The 18,807-nt window shown below is 39.7% G+C and overlaps 1 protein-coding gene across 1 annotated transcript; it reads left to right on the forward strand.

The window, feature by feature from the left end:
• Nucleotides 1-8,220: 8,220 nt before the first annotated feature.
• LOC307025764 (V-type proton ATPase 116 kDa subunit a 1-like) lies at nt 8,221-16,935 on the forward strand. The gene is made up of 14 exons (XM_079660624.1): nt 8,221-8,727; nt 10,059-10,221; nt 10,411-10,489; nt 10,622-10,719; nt 11,248-11,376; nt 11,469-11,551; nt 11,922-12,048; nt 12,226-12,308; nt 13,114-13,207; nt 14,074-14,286; nt 15,008-15,158; nt 15,576-15,715; nt 15,827-15,990; nt 16,777-16,935. Exons 2-14 carry the CDS (start codon nt 10,105-10,107, stop codon nt 16,901-16,903), a joined length of 1,605 nt encoding a protein of 534 aa, XP_079516750.1. The 5' UTR covers nt 8,221-8,727; nt 10,059-10,104; the 3' UTR covers nt 16,904-16,935.
• Nucleotides 16,936-18,807: the final 1,872 nt, after the last annotated feature.

The raw sequence follows: 18,807 nt of genomic DNA on the forward strand, positions 1-18,807 counted from the left end.
ATCGGTTAGACTCTACCTCTAGCTGTAGGTCCAGCCCGTCAGTGATTCAACAACACACCCCTTTGGTGTAGCCTCGTCCCATCAGCATGGTTGGAATAGTTAGAGCGGAGCTGCACTGATCCGCATGTATACAAGCTCAGGCATAGCAGAAGGAGGAATGTCTGCATGATCTCTTCCTGTTTCCACTCCTTTCAACATTTCTTTGCAGAGCATATTCAGTTGATGGAAGGTGGGATGGATTTATGATGGATGAAAGTAAACAGAAAGAAAAGGTCATAAAGAAGCTAATTGGCAAAACAATCATCTTGTGATGCCTTCTGGAAGTATTGCTGTTGAAGCTAACATTTCATGTGCCCCTTTCTCCAACACACAAAAGTATTTATGTACTTTGCTGCTCAAAGATTACTACTATCATTTCACACACACATAATCACTTTTTCTCTCTGCCTTCAGCAGCAAATATGTTGGTCATGAGGCTGGCACCATGACAACGCCATTCACTGATGAAGGCTGTGGCATGTGGTTGGTAGTTCCGAAAAAGTTTTTCAGTAGACCTTGAGTTAAAATTGTTTTGTCAACATGATATTTCCAAAGTAAAAATTAAAATAACTTGAATCTTAAGTTCTTCATTTAGCACTGTTTTGTCATTAAGAAAATACTCCTATTTTTTTTCATAAGTCAATTGCATAAAATATAATTGTTTCCACACAAATCTGTTATGGTTGCAGTATCATCTACATTTCACATTGGGCACATGTGAAATTCTTTCAAATAGACTTGATGCAATGTTCAAACCTTGAACAACGCTGTTTTTCTATTAATGTGCAATACTTTGTTTTACATGCTGCCTCAACAAAAACAATTACTAAATTAGGATCAATAAAGTATATCTTATCTTATAGTGTCGCTAATTGTCAATCACAAGGTAGCCATGCACTAAAGCGGCTACTTTATCTGCCATCGTACTCTCAATGGTAAAAAATGAACATTGAAGAAGAAAGAAGAGGTCGCCACTTTGTCAAAATAGATAACTCAGCATCTTCAGGAGAGTAGAGACTGTGGCCCCATCATGCTTCATCTTTGAAGAAAGACTTGTTTCATTGGGTGTGGTGGTCTGATCTTTCCACAACTGCTTGTGAACACATTTATAGAGAGTCAATCTCTTATGTGGAATTCATGGAAAGCATTCATGGAGAGAGCAACTTCCATTCAGAACCTAGATTTGTACTCCATATAAGTCTATGTGGCATGCTCTGCTCTCTTCTACACACAAGCAAACATTTGGAAAAAACATTCTACTGCATACACAGGGCACCCCGGAACGAGTCAGAAAGCTATAAAAGCTGTTAAGCTCTGCCCCAGTCATTTATGTACATTATGGGAGTTGCATGTTTCCAAAACTGCCTGCTAGCAACCAGCCAGTGTCCTGGTTTAAACCCTGCTCCATGTGTAATGAAAGGGGGTAAAACGCTGCTGTGGCTGTTTGTAAGGGGAACATTCTACAGGATCTTGTTAGTACTGACTCAACGCTTGGCCAGTTGTGCAGTATTCCACCACATCTGGCAGACTTTATTCTCAGGAGCCCGAGGAGTGGTTTTGGTAGCACTTTATTCAAGGTAATACAAATTGAAGTATCATAAGCATCTTAGAGACACAAGTTGGAACAAGGATGATCATCTAATCAGAGTTTGATATAGTACAGACTATAACAAAATGAAGGGGGCAATACATCTCTAGCATGACTGATTATGGTGGAAAATAAAGGCTGATCAATATTCTTTTAATAGCACAAGCTCCAATGAGGATGTGTGATGTGAAAAGTGTTCATATTAGTCATGGACCCACAGAGGATACGCCCTATAAGCCCCCTCATGTCCTTTGAGCCTAGTTTTTTGTGGTTTAGTGGCCCACATGATCCTTGTTTTCGATCAGTTTCTTGTAAACTCTAATATCATTGTTTTTGCCAATGTTCAGAGTAAGATTAAATAATTCCATCTACCTCATTCATTTGTATGAAACCACCTTTTTGACAGAGCTTAGGTGTTATAGCGGAAGGTTCTGGTAAAAAAGGCAGGGTCAACAATCAAAAAGCCATCTCAACTTATGCCGGAACGCAACGCATTAAAGGTCCCATGTCATGGCCATTTCCACTGATCATAATTCCATTGTTGAGGTCTACTAGAATAGATTTATATTGTGCAATTTTCCAAACTCACATTGGTTTCTCATACAGCATCTCTGTAAACTACGTCTATTCACTGAATTTCACTCTCTGCCTTTAACGGCTCGTTGTAGCTCCAGTAGCTCCAGCCCCCACCCTCCCTGTGAGCACAGTGTGCTCTGATTGGTCGGGACGTTGTGAATCGCGCTAAGCTCCGTGGAGGTGTTGTTTCCTTGTTTAGCGATACACAGCGAAACACAGCCAAACTCATCCTGAGCACACACAAAGTCACAGCCGAAGTAAAAACAATAAGTGTGGCTTGATATTGAATAAGAAAAAGGTTGATAAACGCTTTGAGAATGGGTCTGCAGAGAGAATTTCGCAGCGATCTCAACTGTCTGTTATCAGCCTGCAGCCAGGGAGGAGAAATCAGCAGAGCTGCTTGCACTGAGTGTGCGTGTGAGGAAGTCCGTGGATTGGTCAATTTGGACCAATCAGCGGGAGCTTAACGTAACGGCTCCGCGGACGTAACGTAACGGCTCCACGGATTGGTCAATTTCGTTCCGGGTACGGTTGACATCATCCGTACCCGGAAGAATCAAATGGACAATGACGTATCTCCAACGAGGCGTTTTGGGGAGGTATTTTCTGTGTGAGAGTTTTACTACAGGTTGTACTTTGAGGGTTTGTGACTCTGCAGACCGTTTACATGCATAAAAACCTTCATACTGTAACACAGAAGGGGACGGGTAATAACCAGAAAAGCATGACTTTAACATCCATCAAGGCACTGCTGTGGCCAGTCGACAAAACAAAACGTGCAAAACAACCATTCTTTATACATTACATGTCAAATGCAGACCGTATTTATATCAATCATAAAGAAGGCCCAGCAGAAGGATTTACTTTCAATATTTTCTGTGTATCAACCACTTTCTTGGATTAATCACGAGTCTAGCTTTTGAGATTTACCCAGATGCTAAAGTGAGGAGAAAGGTCTAGCTTTGTGTTATTTGATTTTACATGTACAGTACATCCATCTGTGTTACATATGTACATTTACAGAGTCAAATACCTTGTATGTGCACCTTTACACAGTCCATGCACACATACCAGGCAAATAAAGCTGGATATTTCTATTGTTTTATAGCGAGATCTCAGGAGTAGTTGCAGGTCAAACCAACACTAAACAGAGAGGGAATATTGATTTACTGTTCCCATTATCGGATTAACAGCCAGAACTTCACCAAAGTGCATTTACCTCAACAAATAGAGAAACAGAGGGTGGTGAAAACTGCAAAGCACATCACCAGGCAGGGGCGGACTGGGACTAAAAATCAGCCCGGGCATCTCGACCGGCACAGTAGTAAATTGTCAACAAGGGGGGGACCAGCCCACTTCAGTAAAGTCCCGATGGCCAGTCCGCCACTGTCACCAGCTGCCATCCATGAAGGACCTTTACTCCCAGCGGCTCAGGAAGAAATCCCTCAGGATTACAAAAGACCCCCATCACCCCAGCCACAAACCGTTCTGTCTGCTGCCGTCTGGCAGGCGGTACCGCAGCATCAGGACTAAACCCACCAGACTCAGGGACCGTTTCATACCACAGGCCACAAGACTGTTAAACACCTGAACTAAGAACAATTTTATTAATTTCATCAGGCTTGATTGATAAATATAATTGAGTATCATCCGCATAACAATGAAAGTTTACAGAATGATTCCTTATAATATTGCCTAACGGAAGCAAATATAGGGTGAACAAAATAGGTCCAAGCACTGAGCCCTGTGGCACTCCATGGCTAACTTTGGTTTGCATGGAAGATTCATCGTTGACACGTACAAACTGAGAGCGTTCAGATAGATAGGACCTAAACCAGCCTAAAGCAGTTCCCTGTATGCCAACTAAGTGCTCTAGTCTTTGCAATAGGATATCATGGTCGATAGTATCAAATGCAGCACTAAGATCGAGCAAGACAAGAATAGAGACAAGTCCCTTGTCAGAGGCTATTAGAATGTCATTTGTGACTTTAACCAGAGCTGTCTCTGTGCTATGTTGTGTTCTAAAGCCAGACTGAAAATCTTCAAATAAATCATAGTTTTTTAAGTAATCACACAGCTGTTTTGCGACTGCTTTCTCAAGAATTTTTGAGAGGAACGGAAGATTAGAAATAGGTCTATAGTTGGCTAAAACCTCTGGATCGAGGTTGTGCTTTTTAAGAAGCGGTTTTATCACTGCTACTTTGAATGATTGTGGAACATAGCCTGATAATAAAGACATATTCATAATATTTAATAAAGAAGTGCTAATTAATGGAAAAACTTCTTTTAACAGCTTAGTTGGAATTGGGTCTAAGATATACGTTGATGGTTTAGAAGAGAGAATCATTGAATTTAATTGTTCAAGGTTTATGGCTGAAAAGCATTCTAGTTTACTATCTAGGTTAATATTAGAACTTATGTTTCCGGGAGCTGTTGATAACACTATGCTGGTCAAAGGCAAGAGGTCATTGATTTTGTTTCTAAGAGTAACAATTTTATCGTTAAAAAAGCACATAAAATCATTACTACTGAGTGCTATGGGAATAGAAGGCTCAGTCGAGCTGTGGCTCTCTGTCAGCCTGGCTACAGTGCTGAAAAGAAATCTTGCATTATTCTTATTCTCATCTATTAATGAAGAGTAGTATGCTGCTCTCGCTTTACGCAGTGCTTTCTTATATTCATTGAGTGTAATATGCCAAATTAAACGAGATTCTTCAAGTTTAGTGGAACGCCATATCCTTTCAAGTTGTCTCGACTTTTGCTTTATTTTGCGGGTTTCGGCATTATGCCATGGAGCTAATCTATGTTTTTTTATTTTCTTCTTTTTCAAAGGAGCAACAGAGTCTAATTTTATTCGCAGCGCATCTGTAGCACTATCAACAACATGATCAATTTGGGGTGGTGTACATTTTGTATAAGTTTCCTCCCCTACATGCAGACATGCTATCGAGTTAAGTATTGGTGGAATCTCTTCCTTAAATTTGGCTATAGCACTAACAGATAGGTTTCTGCTGCAGGAGCTTTTGGCTAAGGCTTTGTAGTCTAGTAACAGTACTTCAAAAGTTACTAAGAAATGGTCGGATAAAGCAGGATTATGCGGTTTGACTAATAGTTGCTCAATTTCAATACCATAAGTCAGAACAAGGTCAAGAGTGTGATTATAGCAGTGGGTTGGTTTATTTACACTCTGACAGAAACCAACAGAATCTAATATAGAGTTAAATGCAACAGTAAGGCTATTTTTATCATCGTCAACATGAATATTAAAGTCACCTACGATAATTACTTTATCTGTTTTAAGAACCAAAGCTGATAAAAACTCAGAGAATTCTGATAAGAATTCTGAATAAGGACCTGGTGCACGGTACACTGTAACAAATAAGATTGGCTGCAAAGTTTTCCAGGTCGGATGCGTAAGACTGAAAATGAGGCTTTCAAAGGAGGTATAATTTAATTTTTGTTTAGTATTGATAAGTAAACTTGAGTCAAAGATTGCTGCAACTCCACCTCCTCGGCCCGTGCCTCGGGCAATATGAGTATTGATATGGCTGGGTGGAGTGGCCTCATTTATGCTGACATATTCTTCATGTCTCAACCAAGTTTCAGTGAGACAGCATATATCAATATTATAATCTGATATTAAATCATTTACCAGTATTGCTTTAGATGCTAGAGATCTTATGTTTAAGAGACCACATTTAATCTTCCTGTTTTGTTGCACTGTAGTAGTTGTTACATTTACTTTTATTATGTTATTATGTATGACACCTCTATTAGGTTTTACCTTAAATTGTCCTTGGGCAGACACACACACCGTTAATATTGGGTATTTTATTGGGTTCGGGATTCCTATGGATGACTGCCTAGGAGAGAGCGCAGAGAAGCGTGTAAGACTGCGACTCTGCCTCCTGGTCTCAACTCCAGTTTTTCATGGATTAAGTCCACAGAGCCCTGAAATGTTTGCCGAAATGAGATTTGCACCTTCCAAAGTAGGATGAATGCCGTCTCTCTTAATCAGACCAGGTTTTCCCATGAAGGCTGTCAAATTATTCACGAAGCCCACATTGTTTGCTGGGCAAACACTTGTAAGCATTATTTTTGTTTTAAAGTGTTCATCAATTAAAAATTAAAAATTAAAATATGTTATCGATGTCCCCATTCCCAGTTTGTTTTGGGAATAATTGCGATGTTTACTATGTTTTGGTAGCTCTTAACAAAACAGAATTTTTGTAAAAGACTGCGACTCTAAAAGGCAAGTTTGTGATTTTAACACTGTTTCGATGAAACAATGCAGTCTTGATAACTTGACTTGACTAATATTCCTTTTCTAAATATATGTTTTTAGATGCTTTACTTTGATTTCTTTCATGTTATTTTAACACAACATTACTTTTTTCATATTTTTCAACATACTGTTATATTCTGTTTTTGTCATTCTCTCCTTTTTCCATTATATTTTTGAAAAACTACATAGTGGTTTTTAGCTAAATACAACATGCAACTAGTACATTATACAATATTACGACTTTTTGCGATATTTTCAACACAATATACTTGTACCTTTTTTGTGGTTGTAGGGCTTCAAGATATTTTGCATGTCATGCATAAACACGGTGTCATCTTTTCCTTGAAACTGACGTGCTGTCCGTTTTACAAAACAAGTTATTTTTCTGCTTCTTCATCCTCTGAATTTTCCTCCCCCGTCCCTCTTCCTTCAGCCAGCACAACAAGAATCAAGGTGGATCTGTGAAATGAAACACCTCTTCCCAAAGCGTGACTTCCCTATTGAGAGCATGCGTCTAGGGCAGTAGGGTCTAAACCAATTGGCCAGATATACTAACATGCAGAACGTACGGTATTGTTTGAAGACTAACGTTTTATCCAGTTCAAGCTGTCTTTAAGATGTGACATTGCGCTCTGACTATTTCCCGTAAAATGGTGACAAACTATTACTTATTCTTAAATTTGACCTCTTGCTGCTTGGTTGAAAATGATAGATGAAAAATAACTTTAAAAAAAAAGACAAACAGTGAGGGACATTATACTGGTGAAAAAACTCTCAATTCTACAGGTAACTCCCCCATTCAACGCAATAAGTCCCTCCCTCCACTCAGCAAAGCATCTAAAACTAAGGACCCCAACTAAGACGACAGTTTGAAAACTAGCCATGGATCTGAGAAAAACCAAGTCTCCCCCCGTGAGTTGCAGCCAGGAACAAACTCCTGGACTACCATCATCACCACCATTCTGGACACCCGAATCTTGCAGTACTACTGCTGCTTATTTTGCTCCTTGGGCCAAGACGTCTCTGTTTATGGACACAGTGAAATCAGTGTTGGTTGATATTGTGGAGGGGGTGATACATCGGTACAGAGAAGAAATATGCAACGGATGCCGAGTCAGTCACCCCGGCCAGAGGCAACACGATTGTCTGAATGACATGCCCGATTTTTTCTTCAGAAACAATTACAATGCGTTAATGAAAAGACTCTGACTAGTTGGATGGAGAAGAAGAAGACTAATAACCTGCGGTTTATTGAAGGCAGGGATTTTTTCTTTTTCGATACATTGACTTTTTCTTTAAAGTAAAAATAAATAAACAATATGTTACCTTTAGGTTGTCCTTATATGTATTCCTTCTCATAAACGCCTTTTTTGATGTATATTGTTACATTCCCTCCTGGACTAGGGATGGAAAGGGAAGTAACACAAATATAAAATAACCGGGAGAGAGAGAGAAAAGAGAGGAAACTGATTGCTGAAGAAGCCACAAGGTGATGTTTAATAATCAAAAGAAAAAAAGGTCTCACCAGCCAATTTGCAAAGTAAACTAATAACAACTTTCTCCTAAAAGAAAGTGACTAAATTAAACAATACACAAAGGTAAATTGGAGCACATCTCCTGACAATAAACAAAACACAGGTTAAACCAGGCCTCACACAGAGACAGAGACAGAGACAGAGACAGAGACAGAGACAGAGACAGAGACAGAGACAGATGCAGCCCAGAGGAGAGAGAGATTGCAGCCTTCCTCAGGTCCTTTATGGAGGCCCTGATTGGGGATTGGGAGCACCTGGGGGAAAGGCTGCACCTGCAGGGAGAGAATTAGGGGGAGAAGGGGAGAGAGACACACACAAACACAACACGGCACGTAACAATATATGTGTACAGTGTGAATGAGTCATTGACATGGTCCATCATCATCATAAATCATAAATCCCTTACCACTCAATCAAAGTCACGGATTTTAGAATGTGATTCTGGTTCGGATTTTCAAAATAAAATAACCATGACAATAATTTGACCATCATGATAGATAGAATGGAGCAACAGAATGCCCCACGATAGGTGATATTTACTATAGCAAAGGTATGATAGGCATTTGAAATGGAACGTTCAAAAAGTAGGATAAATATGTCATGATTTTATTTTGAAATCTTCCACATTGGGGTGTTTTTCCGGCCGACTGTATCTAGCTTGACGTATCACCCTGGACCTCAGCATCCATCTGCATCCTACACAGGTGATTCAATTGATATTTAAATGTCTCTAATGTAAAATAAGGTTATGTTGGCGTTTCAGACTTAGTTTCAGTAGGGGAATTATTAATTATAGTTCGAAAAATTACATATTTTGACGTTTGGGTTGGCACGACGGTGATAATATGTCAGCGCCAACTGCTTTCTTCCTCTTCTTCGTCGTTTTTTCCTCGAGCCTAATGGTCGCAAATGTTATATTTGTACGTTTACACAAATGTGTGTTTGTTAAATTAACCGAGTGGTCCTCGTTCTGAAATGTTGGGCTACTACAGCATCCGAACGTTATTCTTAACCTGTTAAGAACCTAAATCCTATTCTAGCGTTGGGACTATATCGGGTGTGACATGTTCGTGTAGTAGAAAAAAGCATAAACGTTAAAATATTGGTTATTATATGTTATGAATTGGGTGTTAATTGTGAAAGGAGGGATGAGAGCGGTTGACAGATGCTCTCCGGATGCAGCAGCAGCATCATCATCATGGCGTCCTTCAGTGAAGGGCAGAGCACAACATCATGATGCTGCGACACCACAGAGTCTCTGCATGCTAACTATAGGGCTAACATTAAACTCATATTTAAAAAAAAGAAGCCCAGTGGTATTTATAGTGAAAGTTATTACTTGCAGTTCGGCCATTCTATTCATTTGGCTACGTCATTGCATTGTGTGTGAGCTGTTATTATAACGTTATCCATCCTTGGCCTATAAGTGCCATTACCTTTCGTTTTTAGCTTTAGCATCCTCCTGTGTATAGGCTTTCTACTATGAGTTATGCAAAAATACATCAGAATGTTGAATAGTAATAACAATGCTTAAACTGTACTACTTGTGTACTTCATTGACCACCATTTATTATTCAATCTTTGTTAAAAAATCACAAATTCTAGTTTACAGTTTGCTGAATATCTTTTTGATATTGGTCAAAAGTTGGCCAACACATGACATTTGAAGACGTGACCTTTGCCTCATTGTTTTGGGATATTTTAAGAAATAGAGATCGGAGGAATCAGGAAATGTATGATTATACTATTATGAAAATAATCATTAGTTGCAGCCATATGTTTGCCCACTTTGTCCCGTTGTTAATCATGCCTTGATTACTTCGCAAAACAATGTTGTATAGTAAATATAGTTTAACAATATATTACTGTATGAGAAAGTTGTTGTTCTGTACAGTACCAATTTGTATTACTATACGATAAAAAAATTGTTAAAAAAAAGTATTGTTTCTTTGTTTTCTGACTCAACCTTTTTCAAAAATAATATTAAATATATTTTAATAATCTTTCTTTATTTTTACATTACCTCCGACCCCAGGTGCAGTACTTCTTTGTTATAGTGGTGGTGGAGTGAGCTTGTCATCATGGGGGAACTGTTCAGGAGTGAGGAGATGACACTGGCCCAGCTCTTCCTCCAATCAGAGGCAGCCTACTGCTGCGTCAGTGAGCTGGGAGAACTGGGCATGGTCCAGTTCAGAGATGTGAGTATGAATAATCCATGCTATGCCATCTTTCAGCTCCTCTGGAGGCAGAAATGATCTAATTCAATAATGTATAATGATTAAAAAAAATAATTCTTTCATTATAAGTCACTAAGTTTTAGATCCATATCCATAACTATTGAGTCATGATATCCTAATTAATATTCCCATATTTTTGTCCACCCACAGCTGAATCCTGATGTCAACGTGTTCCAGCGCAAGTTTGTGAATGAAGTGAGGAGATGTGAGGAGATGGACAGGAAACTGAGTAAGTCATGAGATTGATTCTGAACACTTTTCAAAATTGCAGTTGTGTCAGTGAGGAAAACTAATCTGGAAAAACATAAAGAACATTGTTTTTCATTGGTAAGATATTGAATCATGGATTCTCTCTGAACAGGGTTTGTGGAGAAAGAGATCAAGAAAGCTGCAATCCCAACTGTGGACACTGGAGAGAATCCAGAGGTTCCCTTTCCCAGGGACATGATCGACCTGGAGGTAAGCGGCCGGCCATCTGCAGTCATTATGAGATGCATTAATACATTCATTTAATCAACGTTCAATAGAAGGGATGATAAAAACACACTTCATATGGCTTTGATTTTACCCCAAAAAGCATTTTAAACTGTCACATTCCAAAACAAACACAAAGTCAGCATCGCCTACAATATGAAAAGACACGTTCTCCTCTTGTGGCTCTGTGTTGTAAAGAGTCCTGCTTATATGGCTCTTGTCAGAGGTGTTTTCTACAGAACTGCTGATCCAAATAGCTCTATGGACGGCACTGAACTGCCTCTGATCCTCAGCAACACACACCACAAACATGAATGATATCAGTCTAATGGTTGGACACACAGACAGAGACTACAGTCATTAAAGCATGATGAAGTGGTTAGTTATTTAAGGTTCATGCATTTACATTTTTATATACAGAATAAACAATATGCAGGATTCCACAGTAATGATGCACATTTGTTAAGAGCACAGTGTTTATGTTGTATTTACGCTGCTCATTGTGACTGGCAGGCCACCTTTGAGAAGCTTGAGAACGAACTGAAGGAAATCAACACCAACCAGGAGGCCCTGAAGAAGAACTTCCTGGAGCTGACAGAGCTCAAACACATCCTCCGCCGAACGCAGCAGTTCTTTGATGAGGTTTGCTTCTTCACCTTCTCAGACGTTCACACCACAGCAGATCATTAATGTGCTAAATAAAGTAACTAAGTTCTTCTTCATGTCACTGATAGATGGAGGATCCCAACCTGCTGGAGGAGTCTTCCTCTCTGATGGAGGGCAATGAGGGGGGTCGAGGGGCCCCACTTAGACTTGGGTAAGCATATTAACTGCATCATATTCTCTCATACACATCCACCACTTGTCTTGGCAAATATTGGAATAGTAATATAAATTGATCATAATTACATTTTGTTTTCCGTTTACATCTGTGTCATTTTGCATTATACAAACAAAACCTCCCATCTTTTATGATATAATTGTGCTTTATGATGTGTTTTTTGTATGTTGCTTATTCAAATACCTGGTAGCTTTACAAAAAGCAATCAGCCACACCTGACCAAGGATGATTTGATTTGGGTAATGAACAGGAACATGGTCCTGCTTAAAAACAAAAGAGTGACTAAGTACATTCTGTGGTTTGTTTTCTTTTGTGTTATCTGCTCTGATTTGTTTTGTCTGTTCAGGTTTGTGGCCGGAGTGATCAGCAGGGAGAGGATTCCAACCTTTGAGAGGATGCTGTGGAGGGTATGCCGGGGAAACGTCTTCTTAAGGAAGGCAGAGATTGAGGATCCTCTGGAGGACCCCGCCACGGTCAGCACACTTAACATACATCATAGAGACAAGTAGGAATACACATTAAGAAGAAAAAGTACAGAGAAGCATACAAAAATCGGTCATATGCATTTCTAACCGTTTTTATTTACTTATACAACAGATCCAATATTTAAGTTGTGGATGTTTTTTTAAAACTTGTTTTCTTTCCAACAGGGAGACCAAGTCGTCAAATCAGTGTTCATTATCTTCTTCCAAGGCGACCAGCTGAAGAACAGGGTGAAGAAGATCTGTGAGGGGTGGGTGTTATGAACTAAGAATCATTCACAATATTATACGAGATAGTATTATATAAAAGTGAAAATGACAATAAAAGTCAAACTCAGAGATAAATGTTGGTACCATAGGTGGAAAAATATGGTTAGGACTGTCATGGCCACGATAACAGTGGGATCCATAAGAATGCTGTTTATCCAGACTAGCAAACAGGTCATCGTAGACCGGAGGAAGTATTGGACAAGCCTGGTCAACATTTTAAACATTGCCAAATGGTCAGCATTTTCTTGGCTCTAACATCTAGTGGCCATTAAAGGAATTTGCTCTCACAGTACTTCTGTGCTTTACACTTGATGTCAGAACACCATCCAGGATTTCTGGGCATTAACAGGCACATTGTACACAGGGTTATCTTGCCCACATTTACAACTTTTCATAAATATATTTATATTCAAAATTCTTCGGAGTTTGAAAGACATTAGTTTTTACCAGGCAGAGAGGGTTAAACAAACATAATAATTGTTATTGTTTATTGGAATCAAGGTTTTGGAGTCATATTCGGGACTCTGGGATTGATATAAACTGCCTCTTCTGCTTCAATGTTGACCATTATTTTGTATTTGTCACTATCAAGTTCCAAACTTGATTGAGATGCAGTGCTAACTCTCCGGAGTACCTTTTTATAAATATAATCTCCCTGCTGTCTGTTGTCTCCACTGCGCAATAATTGCACGTTTCCATGTTTGTTTCATCAAGTAATGTAAAAAAAGGAGCGTGGTGGAAGCAGAAGTACAGGGTGTGTATTTAATATGTTGTGTATTTGTACAGGTTCCGTGCCTCTCTCTACCCGTGTCCAGAGACCTCACAGGAAAGGAAGGAGATGCTGGCCGGAGTCAACAGCCGCATCGACGACCTCCAGATGGTACGTTTGTCACAAGAAAGGACCTTTACCACTCATCACTACATTACATACACATTCAATTAACCAATATAAATAAAAATACAGCAAAATGAGGGTCAGTTTATTTAATAATTATTTCAAAGGGTCTTTGCACGCTTTGTTACCCTGCTGCTGACTTAACAACAAGAAATGATTCTGAAACTTTGCACAACAGGATGTCTGTATTCAGGCTCAGTTTTCCTTTAGAACATTTATTTTCAATCAAATAACAAAAGGCTTCATCATGCAGAGGGGGGTTTTCTTGTGCACTAGTTCTCATCTCTGAAAGAGCTTTGTTCTGCCTCACAGTGTTGTGGTTTCCTAAAGTGTGCCCTTACTGAGCCTGGAAAAAGCCTGGTTCTGCTTGAGAGGTCTGCTCTAGTCTGAGCCTGTCAATCAAATACAATGTATTCAACTCTACAGAATTAGTGCATTTTACTCAGGTTTACATACAAATATAATGATGTGCATTACAAATGACCTGAGCCAAAGTGAAGTATAGTAAAACCAATCAATTTCTACCATTCGTCAACATTTACAATACAAATATTGCACATTTCAGATGTTAAGCCCTCATTATGCTTGCATGACAAGACGCCATGCAACACCGAGATGAAACCCAACAGAGAGAGAAGAAATAACTTGTAAAAAGAAAAAGGAAATCAATAATAATTAAATAAATGACATGCCAAACTAATGATTCCTGTGCCATGGCAACCACTTACATTATTATAACACCTCCAATTAGTTGAATCTTCTACACTATCAAGCCAACACATCCCAATATCCAGTGTTGACTGGACCAGGATCTACACTCTAAAACAAATGGCTCCACCCTGCGTCTGTAGGTGCTGAACCAAACAGAGGACCACCGTCAGCGAGTGCTGCAGGCCGCCTCCAAGACCATGCGGGTGTGGTTCATCAAGGTGAGGAAGATGAAGGCCATCTACCACACGCTCAACCTGTGCAACATTGACGTCACGCAGAAGTGTCTGATTGCTGAGGTGTGGTGTCCCGTCTCGGACCTGGACTCCATCCAGTTCGCTCTCCGCAGAGGGACGGTGAGTTGGTTGTGTATTTATTTATTCACATAAATTCTTCATAATATTGTTTTATGTGTAGTGTAGGGTCCCATATTTCTCTCTCCATGTCCTGCACACGTCGCATCAATAAAGCCATAAGCTACAATCTTAAATGTATTCAGTTATTATTGCCCATCTTATTCCTTTATTTTATTTTCTCCATATTTCCCCTCTGCTTCTTGCTGTTGTGACCTATATTATACTAAGTGCTGCAATCTGGGTCTCAACATTTCGATTGTTCTTCACTTAACCTGTGGCAGGTCGCAGAGCATTTATAGCAGCCACTCATGTCATTGCTCATCAAGGATGACTTTGGGCTTAAGGACTATTTTATTGGGCCCCCCCATGGTTCACACCTTTACTGTACTCAGGATTTGCTGTTAGGCTGTTGGAACTAAAGTGATTATGAATACAGGTTAGTTCCCACCCACTCAAATGCAACAGGATCACACCAATACAGTAACAACATTATTAGTTGGTACAAAAGCTTGCCCATTGGAGAATAATATTGTGCATAAAAAAAATGTATATTATTTAATTACAAGTGGGAAAGCCAAAACCAACCGAAAACAGGCTAAAGGATTTGTTTCTGACATGCATTTAGTGAATTTAGTAAATGTAGGACATGTCATGAGGTTGTATGGACCCCCCTGTCATCTGTTCTTACTGTTACAACATGTACCTGGGCTTTCTTTGATAGGAGAGGAGTGGCTCCACAGTGCCGTCCATTCTCAACAGGATGCAGACCAAGCAAACCCCGCCCACCTTCAACAAGACCAACAAGTTCACGTCAGGCTTCCAGAACATCGTGGACGCCTACGGCATCGGGAACTACCGGGAAATCAATCCAGGTTATACAGAAAATGCAGCCATTTTTTTCTTGTTATTATATCATTTTCTATGGCAAAAGACTAACCAGCGAATTCACAAATAATTGAATGCGGCCAATAAGTAGAACCATGGCAGTGAGAAAAGAAAAAATGAAATGTTCCTAATGCAAGCTACAGGGCTTTACTGACGAGGTACAGAGGCATTCCTCAAAACCTCAGGCAAAGAATATGAAGGCGAAAGAGAGACAGCCTTGTTGGAATATAACAGTAATCTCAGAACATCTTGCTTTAATGCTGCATTGATTGAATATTAAGATTGCTATGAACTTTCTTTTATGTGGAATTAATACCTTTTACCTAGTACAAATCAAATTATACTAATTGATATTTGAGTGAATGACCATTTGAGTGCTTATGTGTGATTGTCGCCTGTCACAGCTCCATACACCATCATCACCTTCCCCTTCCTGTTTGCTGTGATGTTTGGGGACATGGGTCATGGCACACTGATGACCTGTGCTGCCCTCTACCTGGTGATCAGAGAGAGTCGCCTCGTCGCCCAGAAAAGTGACAACGAGGTACGATAACACATAACTTATCCAGTAATGAGTAGCTCAGCAGTTCAAACTTACAGTGCACATATTAAACGTAAACATATGAGATTTTTAAGTTGTTGTGTGTCTCTGTAGATATTCAACATGGTGTTTGCTGGTCGCTATATCATCCTGCTGATGGGGCTCTTCTCCATGTACACTGGTATCATTTACAACGACTGCTTCTCCAAGTCACTCAACATGTTTGGCTCTGGATGGAGCGTCAGGCCAATGTTTAGCACTAAAGGAGCCAACTGGACGTAAGTCATAAAATCCCTTCTGCTTATACTGATTCTGTTTGAGAAGAGCACATCCTTCATTTCAATTGTTTTCCGGTTAATCTAGATTCTAGTATGTCTACAACAAATCAAAGAGGAAATCAACAACAATGCATAGCTCTTGTTGGTGTAGCATTTTGGCATGAAAATTGCTCATCAAATGTTAAAGGATTATTTTTAACATTTTGTGAAATACTCATATTCACTTTCTTGCTGATAATGAGATGAGAAGATGGATATCAATTGCAATGTCTGTGTTTTCAGCACAGTGCTGGAGTCAGGACGTAGTTAGCCTAGCTTAGCATAAAGACAAGAAGAGAGGGCAACAGGTAACTTGTTTCTGTCTAATGTGAAGAAATATACCAACTTACGCCATCTAATGCTTACTCATTAACACATTGTATGATACTTGTAACAACAACTTTTGGAACAACAGCTGCAGGGCTTCTTGCTGCTCGGCATGGTTTTGTGTGCCTGTACAGAAACTTTTACTAATGTCTGTGATCTGCCAACTAACCTGTGCTTCAATGATTCCATAGAAAACTGACCTAAATATTCTGATATTTTCATGAAATATCACAAATATTATGTTTTAAACTAGTCCTTCACCCCCCGCTATCTTATAACTTACCATTATATTTATTGATTTTATTTAACTTCTATGCTGTTTTTGTTGGTATTCTAAAAGGTGTTGCTGGTTCCTCTAAAGCCACCAGCAAGTAAACAGTCAACATTTGTATGTATTCATTTCCTCCTGATCTGTCCTAGGTTTGAGACACTCGATGGAAATCGGGTGCTGCAGTTGGACCCGGCTGTTCCTGGTGTGTTCAACGGGCCTTACCCACTCGGAATTGACCCGGTAAAATCTTTACACTCACTTAAACAACAAAAATAAGTAGCTTGCGGTTTGTTTGCCTTGTTAGAATCACAGTGCAATTGGAGTATTGTGTGTGTATTTAAAGGCTGATACAGTTTCCTCCTCTGTGCCATAGAGCTCCATTGGAGATAAACCTTGAGCCACGCTGTTGCTCTGGCTGACAGTTCCTTCATTATCATGAACACACACACACACACACACACACACACACACACACACACACACACACACACACACACACACACACACACACACACACACACACACACACACACACACACACACACACACACACACACACACACACACACACACACACTTTCAGCTAGAGACTTCATTCCAACTTTAAAATGATAACAAGACCTTCGGCTATTAAAATCTTATTCAGATTTTTTATATACTTTACAGTTTTTGACTTATCAATGTTTAAAGTGGACCTATTATGCTATATTGGAAACATATATTGTAGGGCCATACCTATACAAAACATGTCTGTGAAGTGTTTTGCTTAAAATACCAAACAGTTCACCCATTGTAGCCATGCCTCATACTGCTCATACAGTACCCCTCTTTTGCAGCCCTGTTATACCTTGTTCACACCAACGCAACTCCGGTTCAAGCTCCGTGCTAGAGCTTTTCAGGTTCTTCGGTTTAGCTCCGGCGCTTTTCACACCGCCCAGTGTCCGACTGGTAATGCGTCATTGCGTCATCGTTTGCGTCATGACCTAACCGTTTGCGTGCCTGCTTCATAAAGCCAAACCGCGCGGATGAAATCAGTTGCATTCATTCCTTATGGCTCTATCTGCAGCTTTTCCGGAGTCATTTCTGTGTTTTAGACTATATTGTTATAGAAGTGTACTCGTGTCAATAAAGGTTTTTTTAAGACACAACTGCTTCCGAGGTCGGTCTTATTTCTTAAGGTGGATTGAACCATGAGTGTGGAGTAACGTTGTATCTTTCATTTAAATGAACTGTAACCTTCACCCAGGTATGTAACAACTGTTCTCAAATGAACACGTGAAGTAAAGTTTAATATTTATAGTTTTATAGATTTATAATTAGTTATAATGAGAGGTGATCAACGTGAATGCTCAGGTTCCACCTTAACACGCAGACACGTTGCTTCACCATGAGCAGAAACCTTTATATATACAGTCTATGGCAGAAACACTGAAACTCTTGTTAAGTTTCTCCATCGTTGTGTACAAACTGGATAAATGCGGGCTTTTTGTTATTGTTCAGGAGTTGATCCTGTCTCTGCCTCCGCCTCGACGTAAGCGTGACGTATGCGGTGCTTTTGCTCTGGCCGGACAATTTATTTGTTTTGCTTTTCAAGCTCCAGCTCCGAACCGGTGTCAGTACCATATGTGTTCGGCCTACCGTATGTGTTCGGGGTCCGTCGCTTACCAATGACGTCACGCATTGTGATTGGCTGGTGATGGTGATCTTCGTTTCCCCCCCTTTTTTTTTCAAATTGAATTTATTGAAAACTCGAATAGCAACGTAAGAGCTTGTGCCTCTTCGGGGGGTGCTAACACTTAACCATACACTTTATTGTTAACTTTCTCCGTCTTTATATGTACTGTAGATATTACTTTTCTCCGTTCATCTCCGTCACGTTGTTTCCAAAGCAACAACAACTTCCTGTCAACAGCGCTACCTCTCCTTCAAAATAAAAGCTTGTCAAGCCAAGCCAAATTACACTTAAGACATATACAACTGCAACGAAAGTAACAAACACAAAGCTATATCTTTTTCAATTTCAAAGAACACAAATTGGGTTACATTAACAAATAACTCTAAAACAACAATACTGTGTAGAATAACAAAATGAATGCCGTGAATACACCGAAATCCGCATGTTGAAGCGGTTTGCTGCTGATTACTATGCCCCCCCCCCCCCCGCGGGCCGAATATTCGGA

This window comes from Notothenia rossii (genome assembly GCF_949606895.1).
Source record: "Notothenia rossii genome assembly, chromosome: 11".
NCBI classification, from domain to species: Eukaryota; Metazoa; Chordata; class Actinopteri; order Perciformes; family Nototheniidae; genus Notothenia; species Notothenia rossii.